We start from the raw sequence: 21,500 nt of genomic DNA, 5'->3' as shown, positions 1-21,500 counted from the left end.
CACTTGCTAGGGTTAAGGTTCCTATAATCAAGAATAATCTGGAAGAGAATCCAGACCTGGAGTGGTCTGAATTTCTTATAAAACAGTGGCTAGGCTTTCTCTTGCACAGCAGCTGATACATCACTCACCACGGACACTAATTAAAAAGAAGACAGGCCAGAACATGCTACCCTTGGGACCTCAGGACAGCTGCGGTGGGGATGCAGATGGCCCAGCCTCTCGGAAAGCAACGTGGCCATTTCTGCCCATGTCACACCTCTGCCTTATCCTCTGAGCTGGCAAGTCCACATGTAGGTATGTACCCAAGAGAGATGTCCACAGAAAGATTTGCCCATGGGGGCTTTGTTTATAATGGCCCCAGAGTGGAACCAGCCCAGATGTCCACCTACATATGCAAGTTGTAGAATAAGCAGGCCATGAAATATTATACAGCAAAGAAAAACAATGCGCTCTTTCATTTACATGAAAACAGAAGAGCACATACCACCTACTTCCCTTTCTGTCAAGTTCAAGAACAGACAAAACTCACCTTTGGCGATAAAAGCCAGAATACTGAGGCAGAGGGGTGTATAGTAAAGGAGAAGAAACATAAGGGAATTTCCTTGGATGATAAAAATATTACATATCTTGACCAGGAGGATGATGACATAGGTAATAATATACAAATTTACCCGACTGTCCCCTTAGATTTATACATTCAGTTGTTTGTAAATGAAAGAGTAGCCCATGTATATTGCACAGTGACTTCTCATAGATAATACATGCACGGAGCTCAAACAGAATCTGGCAGCATGCACCACATAGTCAAATGTTAAAAATCCTGACAGCGTCCTGTGTAAGCAAGGCTGGGAATGCTGGGAACTCTCACACTTTTCTGGAAGCAGTTTGGTGGTATTTAGCCACACTGATTCAGTACTCCAGCTCCCAAGCATGTCCCCGGAAAACGCAGATAAAAGTGTACCGCGAGATGCGTACAAAAATGTTCGTGGCATTGTTTTTCCTAGAAATGCCTCACAGGCCTGTCTTCAGCAAGCTAGATAAACCCAATGCAGGCCTGCAAGAGAACATTTCACCCTGATGGAAAGGGTTGGAATCTTATGCCTCTCCCCAAACTGGGGCGCATCTGAGAACCACAAAGTGAAGCAAGAGGCTGACGAGTGCATAGGGTAAAACAGTAAAGGAAAGGCAAAGTCATGATTACTTTCCAAAAGAAGATGGTGATTACTTCTAGAGGCAGGTTCGGAAAGTGATGAGGCACCTGCCCAGGGAGGGTGGCGGGGCTTCTCCTGTTCTGGTCACTCCAGGGCTCACTTTAGTATATTTACGTTATCTATTTATGTTTTAGGCATCTTGCTGAAGGTGTGTTAAATTTCACAATCAAAGACAGTCACTAGTTTTAGAAAGTAAGAGATACTGGCAGCGCCTGGGTGGCTCAGTGGGTTAAAACCTCTGCCTTTGGCTCGGGTCATGATCCCAGGGTCCTGGGATCGAGCCCCAAATCAGGCTCTCTGCTCAACAGGGAGCCTGCTTCCTTTCCTCTCTCTACGCCTGCCTCTCTGCCTACTTGTGATCTCTGTCAAATAAATAAAATCTTTAAAAAAAAAAAAGAAAGAAAGAAAGTAAGAGACTCTGACAGTGCTTTCCTCTGGGACACATGAGGTACTAGGGTGCTTTGCAGCAAGCAAAGAGGAGGATCAACAGCACTTTTTTTTTTTTTTTAAAGATTTTATTTATTTATTTGTCAGAGAGAGAGGGAGAGAGAGCGAGCACAGGCAGACAGAGAGGCAGGCAGAGGCAGAGGGAGAAGCAGGCTCCCTGCCGAGCAAGGAGCCTGATGTGGGACTCGATCCCAGGACGCTGAGATCATGACCTGAGCCGAAGGCAGCTGCTTAACCAACTGAGCCACCCAGGCGTCCCTCGAAGCACTTTTTAAAAAACTTTTCACTCGGGGCGCCTGGATGGCTCAGTGGGTTAAAGCCTCTGCCTTCAGCTCAGGTCATGATCCCAGGGTCCTGAGATCGAGCCCACATCGGGCTCTCTGCTCCATGGGGAGCCTGTTTCCTCCTCTCTCTCTCTCTCTCTGCCTGCCTCTCTGCCTACTTGTGATCTCTGTCTGTCAAATAAATAAATAAAATCTTAAAAAAAAGAACTTTTCACTGTAAGCACCCTGACAGGCTGTTTATTTATCTACAAGTTGATTGCAGGCCAAAGAAAGAACTGCGGCTGCCTTGGGATTCTATCATTAAGAGATGACTTTGAGAGCCAATAACTCCTTTGGGAATTGAGAAGAAGGAAATCAGAAACAAGGGGGATGGAGACTCGGGTCTCAGGTCTAAAAACAAAGGCTCCCCATGCTGCTGTGTGGGTACATGCTGGCTCCACACCAGGCAAGGGTCTCATTGGCCTTGATAGGCACTGCTGAATCCCCAAGAAAGCCTCTGAGACACAGCTCTCATGCCCCCCATTATACAGAAGGGCGTGCAAAGCAAGCCTTGGCTGAGTGACTTGAAGTAAAGTCTTCATGACTTGAGAGTGGCTCTTATGACTCCCAGACCATCTCCCACTCTGTTCTCTGCCAAGGTCACACCATCTGCCTCTGATTGGGGTTCATCGCATCGACTGTGGGAGGGGCAAAAGAAGAAATACTTAACAGGACCAGAGTCTGTCATCATCACTCTGGCACTATTGAGATTACCCCCGGGGTCTGAGATCTGGACATAAACTCTCTGTTTGAGGCTTAATGGCTCAAGTTCCTGAAAAGTATCTTGCGTGAACTTTGGAAGAAAAGGACAAATCCCAGAACAAGGGACTTTTGGGGAAAATTAAACTATTTAGGCAGAAATAGTCTGTGTCATGACAATCTGGCAGCAAGAAAATGGCCCAGAGATGTACTGTAAGGCTTGAGAGGTTCTTGCCTGTTTTGTATATGTGAACTTGAAGCTTCTTTAATCAGTCTAACCATTGTCCCATCTATGGAGGGCCTAAGAAGTGATAGGTAAGGTGTTGAGTAAGATGAGCAAGCTTTTCCTTGCCTTTAGGAAAATTTTAATATCATGAGAATCCTTTTTTTTTTTTTCTTCTGTCCTTCCCATTCTTGTTGCTGAAGATTAAAAACACTAATATTCTTCACCTGCAAAGTAATCTCATGTGTTCACATGAATAAGCAATTAGAACTTTGGAATGAGTTTTTTGAAAAGTCTGTGTTAAGGAATATTTCTAAAGAATTGGAATTTGTTATTTTTCACCTATATTGTGATTCTTAGGAGCATTGGTTTCTGCAAGGATTCTGAACAGTGCTTCAGAGTTCCAACTGTCCTGGTTTTGAATCCTGCACAAATTGCGGCATCTCTCTGTCCCTTTGGGGGTTCCACCTTGTAAAATGGGGGTAAGGAAAGAATCTGCCCCATAGGTATTAATGCTAAATGTATTAGTATAGGGAAAGAACCAAGAAGGAAGGACACCTAGCATGTGTCCACTCTCCTGTACATCAGCAGCCAGCGAGTACAATCAGTGATCCAAATCTGGCCTGCTGCCCACTTTTGAAAATAAAGTTTTATTGAAACACAGTCACACTCACCTGTTGACCTATTGCCTATGACTCTGTACCACAATAGCAGAGTTGAGCAGCCGTAACAGAGATGCTCTCTGGCCTGCAAAGCCTTAAACACTTACTTTCTGGCCCTTTACAGAAAAGGTTTGTCAACCCCGCCTTACCTAAGCAGTAGCAATTACAGTAGCTCTGCTAATAGAGTTGCCTTCTCCTGGTGCCCTGTTCACGTGGAGACATTGTAAATACCTATTCGGGCCATTACTTCTTACCATTTGGTAGACTTTACAGAGATGGGTTTCACTTTTTTTTTTTTAGGATTTTATTTATTTCACAGGGGGAGAGAGAGAGAGAGAGAGAGAGGAGAGAGCAAGCACAAGTAGGGGGAGTGGCAGAGCGAGAGGGAGTTGATCCCAGGCCCCAGGGATCATGACCTGAGCCAAAGACAGATGCTTAACCGACTGAGCCACCTGGGAGCCCCTAGAGGAGCTTCACTTTTGATCTTGCCAGAATCCCCAGCCAATCCGAATGTGTTTCACCTGAATTAATGAGGGGTGTGTTTTAATGTTTACCTCAGAGAAAGAAATCAAATAATTTTCTCCCTTTTGAATGGTGGAAAATGTTTCAAATTAGAAATAAAGTCCATACCTCTGCTTTATTACTGAGCAGCCCACTGATAGTTTTGAATGTCTTAACACGTGACAAAATTTCCCCTTTGAAGTTTGTGTTCCCAGCGTCGAATTACATGGAACTTTCCTGAAGTGTGCTATGAGTATGTAGTACCCTGGTCTTGGCTAATTGGCTCCCATCTGTGAGGGATCCAGGAAGGGCGGATGCTTATCTGAAAACTTTTGATCTCAAAATCTTGGAGAAACAGTCACACTGAAGCCACTTCCACAGTTTCCTGGACTTCCGTGTGTCAGAACCACGACCATAGATGTGAGCCATTTGTGTCTCTTCTTTTAGCCAAAGCCAGGAAATGGGATGCTGGGCGGCCTCTATTTTATCACCCATAGTGTTGTGAACAATAATGTTAAGACAGAAAAAGACTTCAAAAGTGATTCCCTTCAGATCGTCTTTGAGTTTGAGGCCAATTGTCATTTGGCCAGCCTTCTTTGTCACTATTTGATCGTTTGAACAGGATCATGGGAGCCCAAGGAAATGCTTCTCCTTGTCATTTCCATGGGATGTGGAGAGCCAAGAGAGAGATTAAACCATGTCTCCTGTCATCTCCTGCAAGGTGCTCGTTAAAGTGCCTGGAGCTACTTTGTGGGATTTTCTCACCTTGCTGTATCCATTCCACCTTGGTGTGGGAGAGGCGCTGTGGTGTTGTGGTCGAGGGAGAGGGCGCAGGTTCTGGGGGTGAATACCGGTTCTGCTTTGGACTAGTCGTACAGCCTGCACAAATCGCTTAGTTTCTTCACTGTATACAGAGGTAATAATAATGCCAACGTTACTGGTTTATCCCAAGGAGGTAGTGACTGTGCCTCGCACATAGTCAGCACTCAGCGTCAGCCACTGTCATTGCCACTTTCACCGCCACCCTCCCCATTACTGTTGTTACTTGTTGACGTGCGTCTGGGGAAGGCCGGGTGGGGACAGGAAGTGATTGTGGACCCCTGAGCATAGTTTTGAATCCATCACTACCTGACTAGAATGTGTGTTGCTTGAGTTAGTTGAGTCACATAAAATAAAATGAAATGAGGAAGACCATGGTCACCAAGGATTTGGAGTAGCCAGTCCCTTTGAGATCAGGGAAAAGGGTCAGGGTCAGAAAGTGTGGGAAAGGAAGAAGCAGTAGCCTCTCCTCCATTGGGCTGTGGACCCAGCCCTGCCTGCATGTTCTGTGTGTATAATCTTAATTAATCCTAGCCAGTAGCCACAGATAGGTAGAAAGTCTTAATCCTGTGTTAGAGAAGGGTAAACTGAGATTCAGAGAGATTGGTTAACTGTCCCAGCTCATGGAGTGGGACAGTAATTTGAACCCAATTGTATTAGATTCTGAATCCATTCTCTTACTAGCTCTGCTGGGCCAGGTTCTGTTTCCAGCATTGATTAACATCCTAATTATTGTCGAAACCATCTCATTCTTATGAACCTCAGTTTTTCTTTTGTGAGTTGGGTCATTGATCAAGCATCAGAAGGAGGCTAAAAGATTGCGTACCCTGTCAGTCATGGCCACCCTGTAAGGAGAAGAGGCAGCAATGGAACTGTTTGGTGACAACACTGAGTTTTTTCACTATATGTGTCTGTATAATGTGTCATGTTCATTTCCTTAATTATTGACAAGACCCTGCTCTTTGTGTTTCTTTGGAAGTATTAATGACAATGCAGCTTTATTCAGATGTCAATCCTTAAACTAAATGCCACATTTGACCAATTAAAGAGACCGGTAATCTCAAGGAGCTTAAATGTCCTTGAACCAGGGTGTAGTGGCTGTTTGATGACCTTGGAGTGCCTCTGTGGGTGCTTCAGTTCAAGAATGTTTAATCAGGGGGTGCCTGGGTGGCTCAGTGGGTTAAGCCTCTGCCTTTGGCTGGGGTCATGATCCCAGGGTCCTGGGATCGAGCCCCGCATCAGGCTCTCTGCTCGGCAGGGAGCCTGCTTTCCCCTCTCTCTCTCTCTGCCTGCCTCTCTGCCTGCTTGTGATCTCTCTGTCAAATAAATAAATTTTAAAAATCTAAAAAAAAAAATAAAAAGAATGTTTAATCAGGTAGGCTGTCACCTAATCAAGCTGCTCTTGCTCAGAACCTGGAATAACACTAGCTGTTCATATCATAATATGGGCCTGTAGGATTTTCTCCGGACTATGCCTGTCATAAAAGCCAAAGGGTAGGAATTTAATTCTCTGCCCACTGGTAGAAAATATTTCAAAGTAGAAATAAGGTCCATACCTCCGCATCCCCATGTAATTTGCCCCATTCATTCTCAAATGGGATGCTTGTTGCCATCCCTTTTAAATGTCCTACTTCTTCTATAGGAACAGGGGTCAGCAAGCTTTCTCTATAAAGGGATCGATAGCCAATATTTTAGGCATTGCTCCCATATGTACTCTGTTGCAGCCTCAATTGTGCAGTTGTAACCTGGAAGCAGGCATAGATCATTTGTATACAAATAGCCGTGGGTGTGTTCCAGTAAAACTTCATTTAGAAAAATAGCTACTAGGCTAGATTTGGCCTCTGGGCCACTTTTGACGTAGAATTACTTAGTGACTTAGTTCGGTCCATGTTTTTCAGCCATGTATGAAGGACCTACCCTTTAAGGCCCTGTGTTGTGTCCTGGGGGTATAGTCAGGAGCTACGGTCTTGCTGTCATGGAGCCTCCAGCCTTCTAGAGAGGAGATCACTATTCACCAGTTACACGGCCTGTAATGAGACTGAGGTCTGCACAGCCATGACCATGAGCAAGGTATCAGCCCTCATCAGGATGCTGATACCCACTCCACAAAGTATGAGGCCTTGTTTTGAGAAAACCAGCCATACCCGACCCTGAGCTCACATACCATAAACGTGCACCGGTCAAAAGAGGTGAACCTCAGTCATGTCAATATCCTAATGTCCTCAATTCTGTGACTCTCGTTTCTTCATGTGCTTTTTGTCATGTGTTTAGGCCATGACATTACATTAGTTTCAGGGATACAACATAATGGTATGATATTTATATATATTGTGAGATGATCACATCCCTCGTCACACATAGTTGAATTTTTTTTCATTTCTTTGTAGTTTAACAACTCTAAAGTCGGGGTGCATCTTACACTGATATCATGTCATTATCTAATTAGTAATATGCTGCCTTTAGTAGTGGCATTTGAAATAATGATACATCTTATTTATAGTCGTTAGTGACTTAGATATGAAAGAAATACTATCTTGGATTTATTGGTTATTTAAAATACCCCAACTACCATGCTTGTTTGTTCCTTCATTCTCTTTTCACGTAACTATTGGCAGTTATGTTCCAGGCAGTGTTTTAGTTGCTGGGTGTATGGGGTCAATGAGAAAGGCAAGGTCTTTGCCCTTGTGCGAAATCAGGCTCTTGAGGGAGACGGACAGTAAGTGAGTAAACACAGCCTGGGAAGGAAATGAACTGGGTGTGATAGAGTTAATGGCATCAGGAACGTATAAGGTGGGGTGTTCGGGGTAGAGTCTCAGGAGATGGCATTTGAGCTGAGTCTCCTGGGATGAAAAGGAATCCCCCATATGGAGTGGCGATGGAGAGAAGCATTCTAAGCAGAGGGAACAGCAAGGTGAGGAGACAGGTGGGTGGTCAGCAGGGGTGAGAGCAGAAGCAGAGAGCTGCAGAGGTAGACAGATCATGCAGGGCCCCATAGCCGTGGTGGGAGTTTGGATTTTATTTTGAATGAAGTGAGAAGCCACTGGGAGGTTGGAGCTGGGCAGTGTCAGGGCTAGATTTATGCTTGTAAAAGCTGGAAGAGTTCTCAGTCTTCTGTGAAATTTTCTCACCTCCTCGTGTTTACGTTGTCGGGACTCAGTGCCCTGGACCTGAGAATGGGCTGATAGAAAGAGCCCAGTGCTGGCTGAGACCCAGATTTACTCCCACCTCACTGTGTGATCCTGACCCAGTCACTTTTCCCCTTTGGACTTCGTTTTCCTTGTTTGTAAAATGAAGTGGAACTAACATCCTCTGTAACTCTTTGGAACCCTGCAGTGCTTTGTGATTCTTGGGAGACTTTGCCCAGGATCCCCTCATTGTAACCTTAGGCTTGTTCCTTAAAATCATCTATCATGAAGCCTTGTAAGTAGCTACACCTTGAAAATGGTCCAGGCCCGTCCGCTTGGTCCATCTTTCCCTGACAGCCAGCATCCAGTTATATAAAGCAGATGTCACTGCTTGTGTGTTCGAATGTATGTATTTTTAGAGCGTGAGAGAGAGCGTGAGAAAGAGGGTGGGGATGAGGGATAGAGGGAGAGAGAATCTTAAGCAGGTCCATGCCTGGTACAGAGACTGATGTAGGGCTCGACCTCACAACCCTGAGATCATGATCAGAGCCAAAATCAAGAGTCAGACGCTAAACTGACTGAGCCACCCAGGTGCCCCTCACTGCTTGTATTTATTTATTTATTTATTTATTTATTTACTTATTTATATTTGACAGACAGAGATCACAAGTAGGCAGAGAGGCAGGCAGAGAGAGAGGAGGAAGCAGGCTCCCCGCTGAGCAGAGAGCCCGATGTGGGGCTCGATCCCAGGACCCTGAGATCATGACCCGAGCCGAAGGCAGAGGCTTAACCCACTGAGCCACCCAGGCGCCCCACTGCTTGTATTTAGATCATAAAATTAATTCCTTGGCTCCTTCTGGGAGGCTTCTCTCACTGTCTTCATTTTAAACTAATGCTTTCTGACCTCTGTGATGGCTCCTAGAATCCCTAAATTCTCTGGATTCTGACCCTCAGGCTCTCTATTTCCACCGTGACTTCCATTTTCTGTTTCTGTGGTCAGCAGGCCCTTGAGTCATGAGCTCGTCACACCCAGAGCTCCTCCCGGATCATGCAGCACACTCAGGGCCCATCTGGACTTAACCCTGAGCTGCTGACTCTGTGTTCTAGTGTTTTGGCATCTTCATAATTTTTAACCAAATTCCAGATTGTACTTTAACCAGCAGCTGATCCTTTTTTTTTTTTTTTCCTTCTAGAGCCCGTCAGATTTTGGGCTGTTGAACTTCTCCTTCTATCTTCCCTCCTGCTCACTTCACCCCAGCCACACACCAGGCAGAATCCCTTTGCACTAGCTTTTCTCTCTTCTAGGAATGTCCTCTCAAGGTTGCTGCATGGCTCACTTCTGCCTTTGGGTTTTTCATCAGATGCTTCCTTCTCAATGAGCCTGCTTTTAAAATTGCCATTTTCAAAATAGTCAGGGGAGACTTCATTGAGAAATGTGTCATTCAAATATGACTAACTTGTTAGCAGCTGAAAGACATTTGATCTAAAACCAGCCATGAATAGAGAGCAGTGAATAAAGAAGAGCCAGTGCAAAGGCCCTGGGGTCATGTGATCACGGGACAGCAAAGAGACCAGGATGGCTATACCTGAGAGTCAGAAAGTAGCGGTGGATGAGGCTGCAGACAGTGTGGGGGCCCGTTTATACAATGCTCACAGAAACTGGCTACTCTGATATGCTCAGCATTATTAAAAATGCATACTCTTGGGATCAGAATCTACATTTTAACAAGTTCCCCAGGTGATGTGCGTGAACATTAACTTTGAGAAGTACTGTTAGGAATCTTCTTCCTCCATTTGGAGTGACCCATGACCCAGTTTTTTCCAATGTTACTCTCTCCCTACCCTCCCCAACACAAAGCATACCAGTGCTTTGAAGTGGTTAAGGAAAACGTAATAGCTTTTCCTTATAAAGTTTTGGGAAATCCTGAAGGAACTAAACAATCACTGGGCTGAAAACAGAAGCTTGGGCTTTCTTATATTTGTTTATCTTACCTACTATTCTAAAATTGGTTGACTGCTTTTTGAGGGCTGGCACATTCTTCCCTATATATCTTCCAGTGTAATACTTTGTTCATTGGGGGTATGTGTGCTTGTGTGTGTTTTCAGTATAATTCCATGATTCCTGGTTACTGCATAGGTCTCATCGATATTTTGATTGTGATTGTTCATCGTATCTTATAAAGGGCTTTCTCTCTTCCTATATAACCAAAGCATTGAAAATATGAGGTTATTAACACACTGAAAAATGCAATCAATCAGATGATTATCATCTAATGTTTTAATGATCACATTTTTAATCCAATTATGCATGTTTGAATCTTTCAAATTTTCTTTAATTAAAGATTGCCTCCTGGCACTGCTATCAGAAATAAGGAATTGAACAGAATTGAGCCAGATATAATTTAATGTTGAAAGGAAACTGCAAGGATAACTGGGCCACGCTGGGTTTAATGGTGACCATGACTTTACAGCCCTCATACAAAATTTCCTAATTGATAAGAAAAATTTAATCATCTCCGGATATATTCCGTTTGCATTCAAATAGGGTATTTCTTTTTCTAAATAAACCTCCCCTAACTGATTATTCATATTGTACGTGCAAAATGCTTAAAAATGAAAGACAGAGTTGGGTGAAATGTAGACTACTTAATACAGTGTGTATTTAATATAAAAGTCATACATTATTCATTTTTGCAATTTGAATAACTTTGAATTTAGCATCCCTGTTCTTCATCTTTTTCTTTGATGAACAATTAATTATTAAAATATAATATTGTCTGCATACAGCACTGGGATCCTTGAAAGTGGAATATGAGATTCATTCCCTTTCAATTCTTTTATCTGGTAATGCACAGAACCTGCTTATTATGGTTTAATGGAATGAATGGTGGTATAAATAGAATGTTTCAAATATTTTTCTCAACTAGGTAAGTGGCTGGGATAGGAATGTTTTGAATTCAAATTACTAATTTGGTTAAAAGTTGGAGGCACCATGCCCTGATTGGGGATGGGTTTGGAGTCAAACTGCCCTTTTCTAACAAGAGCCATTTAACGAGCACTTACATGTACTTATCCTGTGCCAGACACTCTCCTAAGCCCTTAACTCAATGTTAACTCACTTAATACTCATTTATTCATCGAACTTGCTTAGGGAGCTTGACACTATTATAATCCCATTTTGCAGACAAGGATACAGTTACAGCAGAGGTTCAACAGCTTATCTCAGGTGAGACCTTTAAGTAAACCAGTTAGGATTCAAATCCCAGGGCCCTAGCTCTAGAACGTTTCTCCGCTTTATAATACCTACATTTATTAAGACTTTCTTTGTGGGAAAGTTTATGCTCTCACCAGGAAAGTGCATTCCTCTTTTCTTCTAACAGTGGCTGTCCTCAGGAAGGTCCCCTTCGTGGGTCCAGCCTGTGGCTTATGTGGTCTCTGTGGCCAGTGCTAGAAGTAGAGGGCTACCATCTCTAAAATTATTTCTCATTTACACTTAAGCATTGTGAGCACCCCATTTGTCAGGGGGGCACTGCCTATGGGCCTGAGCAGGAAATGGAATTTTCAGAAAGATGAGTAGAAATTGATGTTCATTTTGAACTAGAAAACTCAAGGAGGAATGAAAACAGCTCAAGAGTTAATTCTGTAATGTATGTTCACAACAGAAATGATCATCAGTAGTGGAGGCATCAGAACATGTTAACCCCAAACATACCCCAGTCTCTGGCTATCATGGTGACTCTCTTTTTTTGTTACCAAGGATTTTTTATTTATTTATTTGAGAGAGAGAGAGAGAGAGAGAAAGAAAGCACACACCAGTGCGAAAGCAAAGGGAAGCTGCAGAGGGAGAGGGAGAAGCAGGCTCCCTGCTAGCTGGAAGACTAACTCTGAGCTTGATCCCAGGACCCCAGGATCATTATCTGAGCTGAAGGCAGACATTAAACCAATTGAGTCACCCAGGCACCCCCACGTTATCTTTTAAGATTTTATTTATTTATTTGTCAGAGAGAACACACACACAGAAGTAGGGGGGAGCGGCAGAGGGCAGAGGGAGAGGAAGAAGCAGGTTCCCCGCTGAGTAGGGAGCCCAACACAGGGCTCTATCCCAGGACCCTGAGATCATGACCTGAGCCAAAGGCAGATGCGTAACCGACTGAGCCACCCAGGCACCCCTCATGGTGACTTTCTAACACCAGTACACCCCCCCCCACAGACACACACAGCAACACACAAACAGTTGCTTTAAAAAAACAGCAGGGAAAGGGCATCTGGGTGGCTCAGTTAGTTAAGTGGCCGACTCTTGATTTCAGCTCAAGTAATAATCTCAGGGTCCTGGGATAGAGCCCAGCTCAGCGGGGTCTGCTTCAAGATTCTTTCTCTGCCTCACCCAAACCTCTGCTTGCTCATGCTCTCTTTGTAAAAAAAAAAGCAAATAAATCTTTAAAAAAAAAAAAAAAAAGGACAGGGAAAAATGTGGCCTGATGGCTAAATCCATTTCACTGGCTCTTGTTGTATGACCCTTGACCTAAGAATGATTTTTACATTCAAATCCTAATTAAGTGAAATGTTACCCCCCCCAAAAGAATCCTGTTCTTCTCATAGCAGATGTATATATTTTAAATTGTCCTCCATTGTTATTAGCGTTTTGAATATTGTTAATAAGGTTGTGGGAATGTGTTTGTTAATATAAGTATTCCTATAACATCTTTGATTTTGCCTCTTGGCCTGCAAAACCTAAAATATTTACTATCTGGCACTTTACAGAAAACATTTGCCAATCCCTGGCTTAAAACACAAAATGAGCTGGTCTGCTCTCAGCCAAGTGCTTGCCTTGATAAATCAGGGCTCCCAAGGCACTCTGCTAAGCCCTTTATGTTTATGAGCTTGCTTAATTTTCACAGCCTTCCTGAGGGGTAAATACCCTCTGAATTCCCATTTTACAGATAAGGGAAGTAGCCCAGAGAGCTTAAGACCTTTCCCTAAAGTCACACAGCTATTAAATATCAGTTGGTTCCAAAGCTCTTACTAGAACCTTGGCAAAGAAAATTCTAACCTGTGTTGCTCAGGTTGGTGGAGAATTTGTCAGACTTGAGGCACTTTTAAGGCACTAGTAATCAAGGTTTAAATAAAAAAAAAAAAGACACCTGTGCCAGCATTAGAGGAAGTGTATAGCTATGTAAGGTGTAGGTAGCTAGGCCATGGTTGTTCAGAAAAGTAATAATAATGATAATAATATAAGTAATAAGAATTAGAATAAGAATAATATTTATTGGGCATCTGGGTAGCTCATTCATTAAACATCTGACTTCGGCTCAGGTCATGATCCCAGGGTCCGGGGATCGAGCCCTGTATCCAGCTCCCTGCTCAGTGGGGAGCCTGCTTCTCCCTCTCCCACTCCCCCTACTTGTGTTCTCCCTCTTGCTCTCTCTCTCTCTCTGTCAAATAAATAAATAATTTTTTTTAAAAAAAATCTGTCATTTATGAGATGCTTACTCTATTTTAAACTCTCAGCTGAGGAAGCTTCAGTAACGGAGATCACAGAGCTTACAGGTAGAGGAGTTGGGATTCGGACCCTGGTGGCTGAGAATCTGCTCTCTTCCCCAGCTTCTGTAGGGATGGAGAAATGAGGTGCTGATGAAAGTAGTGGTTGGATTGCAGTCTTCAGCTCCTGATGCTAGGTGACACTTCTGGTCCTAGGCTTACCATTCCAGATCCTAAGTGGCTTCCTTGAAGAAGGGATCCCATCTGAGTTTCTGTGTTCTCGAGTTTTTTTACCTCTCGTCTGCTCTTCCATTTTCCCCGCAGTAAAATTTCAGAATTGGACTAAGTTGTTGGTTTCCAAAGTGTCCCTAGGTTCCCAGCTCAGCTTTAACCATGGTGGCTGCATTTTAGCTGTTTCAGTTGGCTGCCTCCTGTGTAAGATTTTGTTTGAATAAAGGGTTCCTTGACTCCCAAAGCCACTGAATGAGGGTGGTCTAAGCCCCTTCCAGGTCTCAGAATCCTGACCCAACAGCAGTGACTGTGGTGGGATCAACGAGAAGCAAAGCCTCCTTCTTGGTCCCCCTCATCATGTCCACCCTCCCTGCCTCCCATCTGATTGCACCTGCTGATCATTTAAAGCCAGAACCTGCCCCTGAAGCCCTTAGGTTGGTCAAGGACAAAAAAAGCTCTTCTGCCTTTGTAGCAATGGTCATGCCTGCAGTTTCCATCAGTCCCTGCCAAATTCAAGAACTTACAGGAGACTCCTGATCCTACTAAAACCATGTGCCCTTGGTGAGATCCAGTCATCTCAGATGGGGTGGGGGAGGTCAGGTGTTCCTGCTTTATCTTTTTATATTCCTTAAAGCCTCGGCCTCTTCCTCCAGTGGATGCTCTAGGTGGGGTCTTTGCCGCTGCTGGCTTGTGAGCACTGTCCTGTCACTAGCAGTCTGCCTACAGCATGCTAAACTGCAGCCCCAATATTGGATCAGGCTCCTAGGGGAAAACTCTCCAGGTTTTCTGGCCATTCAGCCTGAAGCCCTTGATCCTAAGGCTGATTCATGTGCTGCGGTGCAACGCCAAGTTCACCTACAACGTGAGGGAAAAATGAAGATGATGATTTTGTGGTTTGTGATGCCAGGCCCTATGCTCCCTCTGTTGCTTGGGGCCTTGCCTTGTCTGTTTACGTAGCTCGGGAAGTGCAGGAGCAGCAAGCAAAGGCCAGCATTTGTCCTGCTCCCAGCCAACCCCGTCGCAGCCAAGCACGCTGGCAGAGATTTACCCTGTCATTGGGTTGCCGGTAACCAGGTTTAAATTAAAACCCACATTTGCCAGTGGGCGGAGGGGCAGTTTGGTGATTTCCGGCCTTTTGTCCAAACAGAACACGCTTTTGTCATTTTGGTTATAGAACCCTCTAATTTGGAGACTTTGGCATTTATGACTTAATATTTAATTTTTCCTTAAAAACATAGACTTGAAAACCTGTATGAGAATCAGCCAAGGTTTTGGAGTCTCATGAATAATGGCTTCTCTTTCCCCAATCCCTAGTTATCTTGGGCTTAGTCATTTAACTTCTCTGTGCCTTCATTTCCACATCTGTGAAATTTGAGTCAAGTATTGTAAATTGAAAGCATATAGTGATGGTTTAAGAATAATGAAAGCCTGGATTCTAAACTCACCTACCTGTTGTACATCCAAGCCCTGTAAATAAGTGATAATAATAGGGCAACATCATGGGGCTCTTTTAAGAAAGAAATAAATTAATCTTTATCAAACTAAAAACAAGGGCTGGCACATCCAGCAACTACTGCTTAACCCTCAGAATGGTGTCTGGCATATGGTAATAAAATTAAATAAGTGTTAAGTTTTAGTCAATTAATCTCTCCCCCCAAAAAATTGCCATTTTGCTTATTTTTAAAGAGTTGATTTCTGTTGGGGTTTTTGCATAACCCCCAGTCACAGAGCTCTCTCAAGTCCATGGATGCACATTTGCACAAAGACCTGTATTGCTCGTTCTGCATTGAAGAAAAGGAAGGAGGGGTGTGAACCTGGAAGGACTACTGTAGGCCCAGATGTGTCCAGGAGGTAACCTGGAGCCCTAATGTCCTCGCAAGAATATCCTTCAGCCCATGGTGGAGGCCACTAGGGAGCCAAGGCAAACCATTAGCAGGATTAGAATAGCCTTATTACATTCCAAAAAGGGCTAAGAAAGAAATCCCAGACTTTAAATTCAGGGCTAGACCTTTGTAGACCCAGAGAGAGAATAGAGCCTTCTCTGAATTGGGAAGGAAACTGGATGATCTACTGAGCCGGATTGGGAGAGCTATAATACAGTGCCCTAAACACTGTTGCACTGTTTCTTCCTGCCTCGGGACCTTTGAACATGCTATTCCTGCAGCCCCAAATGCCCTTCTCCTCTTTTGCCCCTATCCTTCAATATTCACTGAAGTTGCTTCAGCTTCTTCGTTAGCTGAGTCAGAGCTGTGCACACTCTGGTGTCAGAGTGCCTGGGTTCATATGCCAGCTTTGAAGTTTAGGAGCTGTGTGACCTTGGGCAGGCATTAACCCCCTCCACACCTTGTTTTTCTCATAGAGTTATTGTCAGGTATCATTTTTCAGTCTTTGTTGAAATATTCCTCCCACATAAGGAAAGACCACTCTGCTTTTGTAAAAAGAAAAAGCCTGTTTTCTGGGCCCCCATTTTATAAGCTCAGGTCTGTAGGTTGGTTAGATTGCACTTGGATTTGGAGAGTTGCTGGGTGAAACCACAATCGGATGTAACCAGCTTTGGAATTGAACTTTACCGTTGGCTGACAGTTTTCTTTTTACACTAAATCTTTCGTGGGTGTCCCAGCGTTTATGCCACTGATTGTCAGTTCCTAAGTATTGGATGGGGAAGGGTTCAATGGCAAAGCAAGATTGGGAAGGGATGGGTTACATGAAATCAAGTCCATTTCTTTTCTGCAGGACTTCTCAGGGACTTGATTGTGCTAGTGTTTTGTCTGTTCCCTGGGGTGGGGAGAAGAAAGGACCGCAGGTTGCCCAGCAGCACTCGTCATGGAACCTGTTTTTTGTGAAATACAGTGCACCGTGGAGCCTCAGAACACATCCTGGGAAACGCTGTTTTGTTTGCTGTGGTTCTCCCACCACCAAATGCTAGTGCTTCTCGGGATGTAAACAAACAGAAGGCTTGTGATGTGGCACCAGCATGCCGAGGGTTTCGACTGTATGTCTGCAGCATAATATGACTTACATCATTGTGCCTTTCTTTTCCTTCTTCCTCCACACAGAGAAGGAGACCTTTCTGGATCCTTTCGTCCTCCGGGACCTCCTGCCTGCGTCCCTGGGGAGCTATTACCGGTACACGGGTTCTCTGACCACCCCACCGTGTAGCGAAATCGTGGAGTGGATCGTCTTCCGGAGGCCAGTCCCCATCTCTTACCATCAGGTAGGTATTCAGCCCCAAATGGGACCTCAGTGTTCACTTGTTTTGCGTTGACGTAACCATTTAACATGGCTACAAAACACCAGTAAAAAAACACCAGTTTTTTGATCCTCTCCCCTGCCCCGATTCCTTCTGTCTTTCTAACAGCCGTGTTTCTGAACCCAAGAATTGTCAAATATAAAACACAGTTTCTCAGCCACTGGTTGAGGAGAATTGAGGGTATAAAACCAGGTATTAGGTAAGTATTCCATCTTGAGGAGAGAACAGCTGTCCAGCTTGTGCCAGAAACTCTTCCAAGCTCTTTATATGTGCTCACCTATTTAATTCTCACAAATGGAAGTCCTCTTTACCCCCCCCACCCTTTTATAGAGAAGAGATACAGAAAGCCACCCAACCAGTTACTAAGCCAGAGTGTCTGATCCCAAAAGTCATGCTCTGAGCCACTAAGCCTACCCGAAGTTCAGAAGCGGGAGAGATTTGTGTACATGACAAAATGAAGGAAAGATACCATTGATTGAGCTCTTTCTGTGCACTAAGCACTTTACACATGGCCAGTTTCGTGGCCAAACGTTGTGGAGAGATGGCTGTTGCTCAAGGATGGTGCACGTAAAGGTATCGTGGCCTGGAGAGATTGGATTACATAGCCAAGAATTCATGGGTAATGACTGTTGAGGCCGGAAACTGAGCCCAGGTTTGTCTGATTCCAAAACCCCTGTGGCTGACCTTTACACTGAACTGCTTCTCTCTAAGTGTGGCCTGGGCTAATTTCCTAGGAAGGTGGATATGGAAATTGGTGAAATGGAGATGGGTTTGAGGGCTGTGTCAGAGGAAGAGGAGCCACAGGGCGGGTGGGAGTAGGAATGGGTGGGGAGGCTTGAAATCAGCTCATGAGGGATAATAGATGGAAGGAGAAAATTCTTAGAGGGAATGTATTAGTCATCGTAACGCAGCATGCGCTAAAGTAGAAGGGTATTTTCTTCTCCATAGTTTCAGAAAATAGAGCTAGCAACATTGGGTAGGATTGTGAGAAACGGGATTTGAGCCATTAAGCAGGACTGTTTAAAAATGGAAGGTTCTTATCAGAGCTGCTCATAGAGATGCCTTTTTAGAGTGTGACAGGTAGGAATATGGAATGTTGTAGTAGGCCAGGGGAAGTTCTAGAATTATGTGACAGCACCCGTGATATAAGTGAAGATATGGGGATTTGGCCGCAGTGGGGAAGAGTCCAAAGATTTTCCAAATAAAGGCAGAGAGTTTGGAATAAGGGGTGGGGGAAATAGGGTTAGAGGGTGTCCTGGTCAGGTGTGTTTTGGAGTTAAGAATCAGCAACCCACATAAGGTAGCTCAGGTAAGGGATTATTTTAAGGAAACAGTGGTGGAGGCACCCTGAGATGAAGCCGTCATAACCAGGACTGTGGCTGGGAAGCAAAGCCCTCTCTCAGGGGCCACGCAGGTTCTTAAATCTTGGAGTTTCTGCCACTGCTCTGTGATTCTGTGATTCTGGACTTCTGCAAAATTCTCGTGCTTTTCTCACTCCCGGTTGGTTTTGTTTTGGTTACCTGGTCAAATATGGTTGCTCTCATACCAGTTCACCTTTCCACTCAAGGGCCAGCTACCAACTGACAATAGTGAGGGTCCTACTTCCAGTATTCAAGAAGATACATCTGAATAGATGTTGGTCAGCCAGCAGCTTGGCTGGCCTTGGTCATGGGTCCATCCTTAAATAAATCAGCAGACAGACCAGGTAGCTTCCTAAAACACCCAGTGTTGCCCCCCTGCCCCGGGGGATAAACGGAGCTTGTCGTTTAGAAGGAGCTATGTGCAGGAGAGACATGTTGTCCCGATAACAAAGTTAGGCCAGACAGACTTGGCTTCACTGCTGTTGGCAGACATTTTACTTCAAGAATTTTTTTTTCCTTTAATTCTTCTCTGATGACAAAAGAAGTACTAGCAATTTGGTTGCTGAACAGGATCTGCCAGCTTTAAGAAGATAATGAAACAGGAAACGAGTTTTCTTCCTAATGGTGAAGCCAGCATTGTCTTACTAGAATAAAGTAAAATTGCAGTCCAAATATTTATATCCCCAGGGTTGGGGCAGGGGACTTTGAAAAGAGATGCTTTTTGTCCATTAAGATAGATGCTTTTGTCTTCAGAGATACAAGGGCTTGAGATAATGAGACTAAGAAATACGAGTCTGGCCCCTTTTTTCGTAGGACACTCTGTGGAGGGGAGAGGCAAAGAGTAATAATTGTGTAGTACTGTGTTTTATTAGAATTTCAAATATTTTGTGGGTCCGAACAAAAGATAGAGCTATAGGCTTGGATGTCTTGTCAAGTGTTTGTCAATTAGAAGCATTTTGACATTGGGTCACTGGGCATCTTAGGAAATGCTTAGGTTTTTTGTTTTGTTTTTTAATTTTTTTTAAGATTTTTATTTTATTTATTTATTTGACATATCACATGTCACAAGTAGATATCACAAGTAGGCAGAGAGGCAAGCAGAGAGAGAGGAGGAAGCAGGCTCCCCGCCGAGCAGAGAGCCCGATGCGAGGCTCGATCCCAGGACCCTGAGATCATGACCCGAGCCGAAGGCAGAGGTTTAACCCACTGAGCCACCCAGGCGCCCAGGAAATGCTTAGTTAACATCTGTGTACCCTTCACTCCTTGCTGCTCAAAGACTCAGAGAGAGGAAGTAGAAGAGTTTTTCTCTGTGACTTAGAATATATGATGTTGTCTGCAGGTAGTTCTGTTTCAAGGAAATAGTAAAGAGATCAATTAATCATACTGGCTTCCCAGTTTCTTTACTATAAACTATCCTTAGACAGTACTTTCATCAGACACAGCTTCACCTTATCCCTCTTTCTCTCTCTTTCTCCCCCAAGGGAGGAAAAACAGCTCATTTTCCTGTGGCCAAACGGGATCCTTGCTGGCACACTTGGATGGAGGTCACAGTGGTGTCAGCGCTCAGAAGGGAAACCATTAACCATCCAAGTATTGTCCCTTCAGACCTTCCCTCCCTGACCCTGCCAACATTCTTTCGGAAGTTAGCACAGAACGTTCATTTCAGAAAGGCAGACAGCCAGTGCGGAAAACCAAGTAGACAGAATCCTATGTCTGCTGCTGTCAGAAAGAAACATTCGAAGTTCCTCATTCTTCTCTTTCTCCAAAGACTGTTTCCTCTGCTCTGTTCCCCCTTACACCGTGTGGGTGTCTGTCAGCAACGAAAATGAGAATGTGTTCACCATATAATGCAGTGGGTAGCACTTGTATGGTGGCTTGTATGACGTGGATTTCTTTGAAGCCTTCCAGATAGGAACAACTCCTTATTTTGCCTCTTCTGTGAGTCTCCTTGGACACTGAAACCAGCCCCATAGCCAGTAAGCTCTGACTTTGGTCCCTGTGATAATCTGGATCTAATACAGTGTTGCTAATGGGATCACGTGTTGGCTTGGTTGGCTAGCAGTCAGTGTGGCTTAGGTGGTTGGTTCCACTAAATGTCTCTGTAAATAGTAGGCAAACATTGTGTCGTGACTTGATCATCCCAACAGAATGGTGCCACTCTCAGTGCTGGTTTACCAGGTCAAAGGAGCGAGGCTAGCATGTTGAGATGGTGCCTCTCTTGTGTTCATGATCAATCAGAGAACATGATCATTTGAGGCCAGTAGACAGGGATGTGTTTTATTCTAGAATGATGGCTCTCATATGATGGCACATTGGCCATTGGAAACTATACCAACCTTCCGTTTCCAGAACTGTCTGCTTCCTATACTTTAAAATATGATACTACCTATAATTTTTCCTCTCATGAATTTTGTTTAAGTGCCTCTTGGAGGTTCAATCAAAAAAAAGCAATAAATAAATATAAAGATGTCTAGTTTGTCTAGTTTGTTTGCTTTTGGATATTTAATTTTTTTTTCTAACAGTAAGCTGGAGTGGTTAGGAAAGGTTGATTTGCAATACTTTTTTTTTTTTTTTTTTAACCAGTGTTACCTCTGTCGTAAAGAGCAGAGAAACTCTATTGAATTAAGACCATGCTCTGTTCAGAGACAAACTGCCTGGGTTTCATTCTTGGCTCCATTTTTCAGCCACATGAGTTGAGTTACTCCACGGCTTACTTTGTGCCTCAGTTTTCTTCTGTAAAATGGGGATGATAAGAATACAGCCACTTCATGGAGTCATTATAAAGATTAAATGATAGAATGCATGTGGCATGCCTAAACTAGTGCCTAGCGCCACAGGGCATGTGCAAGACATATTGGGTGGATTTTTTGTTGTTGTTGTTGCTGTTATTAAATTGTCACCAAGGCTCTGGGGCAGCATTGTCCAGCACATACGTAATTTTCTAGTCACCACATTAAAAAAATGTAAAGAGAAACAGGTGAACCTCATTTAATATATTTGATTCAAACCAGTGTATTCAAATTATTATCCTTCCAACAAAGGGAGCTCACCATATTTCTGGGGGAACAGCTCCTTTGGGCTCATGGCTATTGTAGCCTTCACGTTTTATCTCAACACCTAAGGAATCACATAATTCAGAAAGTTCCTATTCCAAGACCGCATAATGCACT

General features: G+C 43.9%; 1 protein-coding gene across 3 annotated transcripts in view; it reads left to right on the top strand.

Annotated features, from left to right (window-relative positions):
- The window catches only part of PTPRG (protein tyrosine phosphatase receptor type G), a 709,729-nt gene that overhangs the window by 552,771 nt on the left and 135,458 nt on the right, over nt 1–21,500 (top strand). For all 3 annotated transcript variants that reach the window (XM_044253275.1, XM_044253276.1, XM_044253274.1), the window contains exon 7: nt 16,776–16,933. In XM_044253275.1, coding sequence (XP_044109210.1) covers nt 16,776–16,933 — 158 coding nt within the window. The remainder of the gene's footprint in view (nt 1–16,775; nt 16,934–21,500) is intronic.

The sequence above is a fragment of the Neovison vison genome, chromosome 6, assembly GCF_020171115.1.
Source record: "Neovison vison isolate M4711 chromosome 6, ASM_NN_V1, whole genome shotgun sequence".
NCBI classification, from domain to species: domain Eukaryota; kingdom Metazoa; phylum Chordata; class Mammalia; order Carnivora; family Mustelidae; genus Neogale; species Neogale vison.
This window is presented reverse-complemented; position numbering and strand designations above follow the sequence as displayed.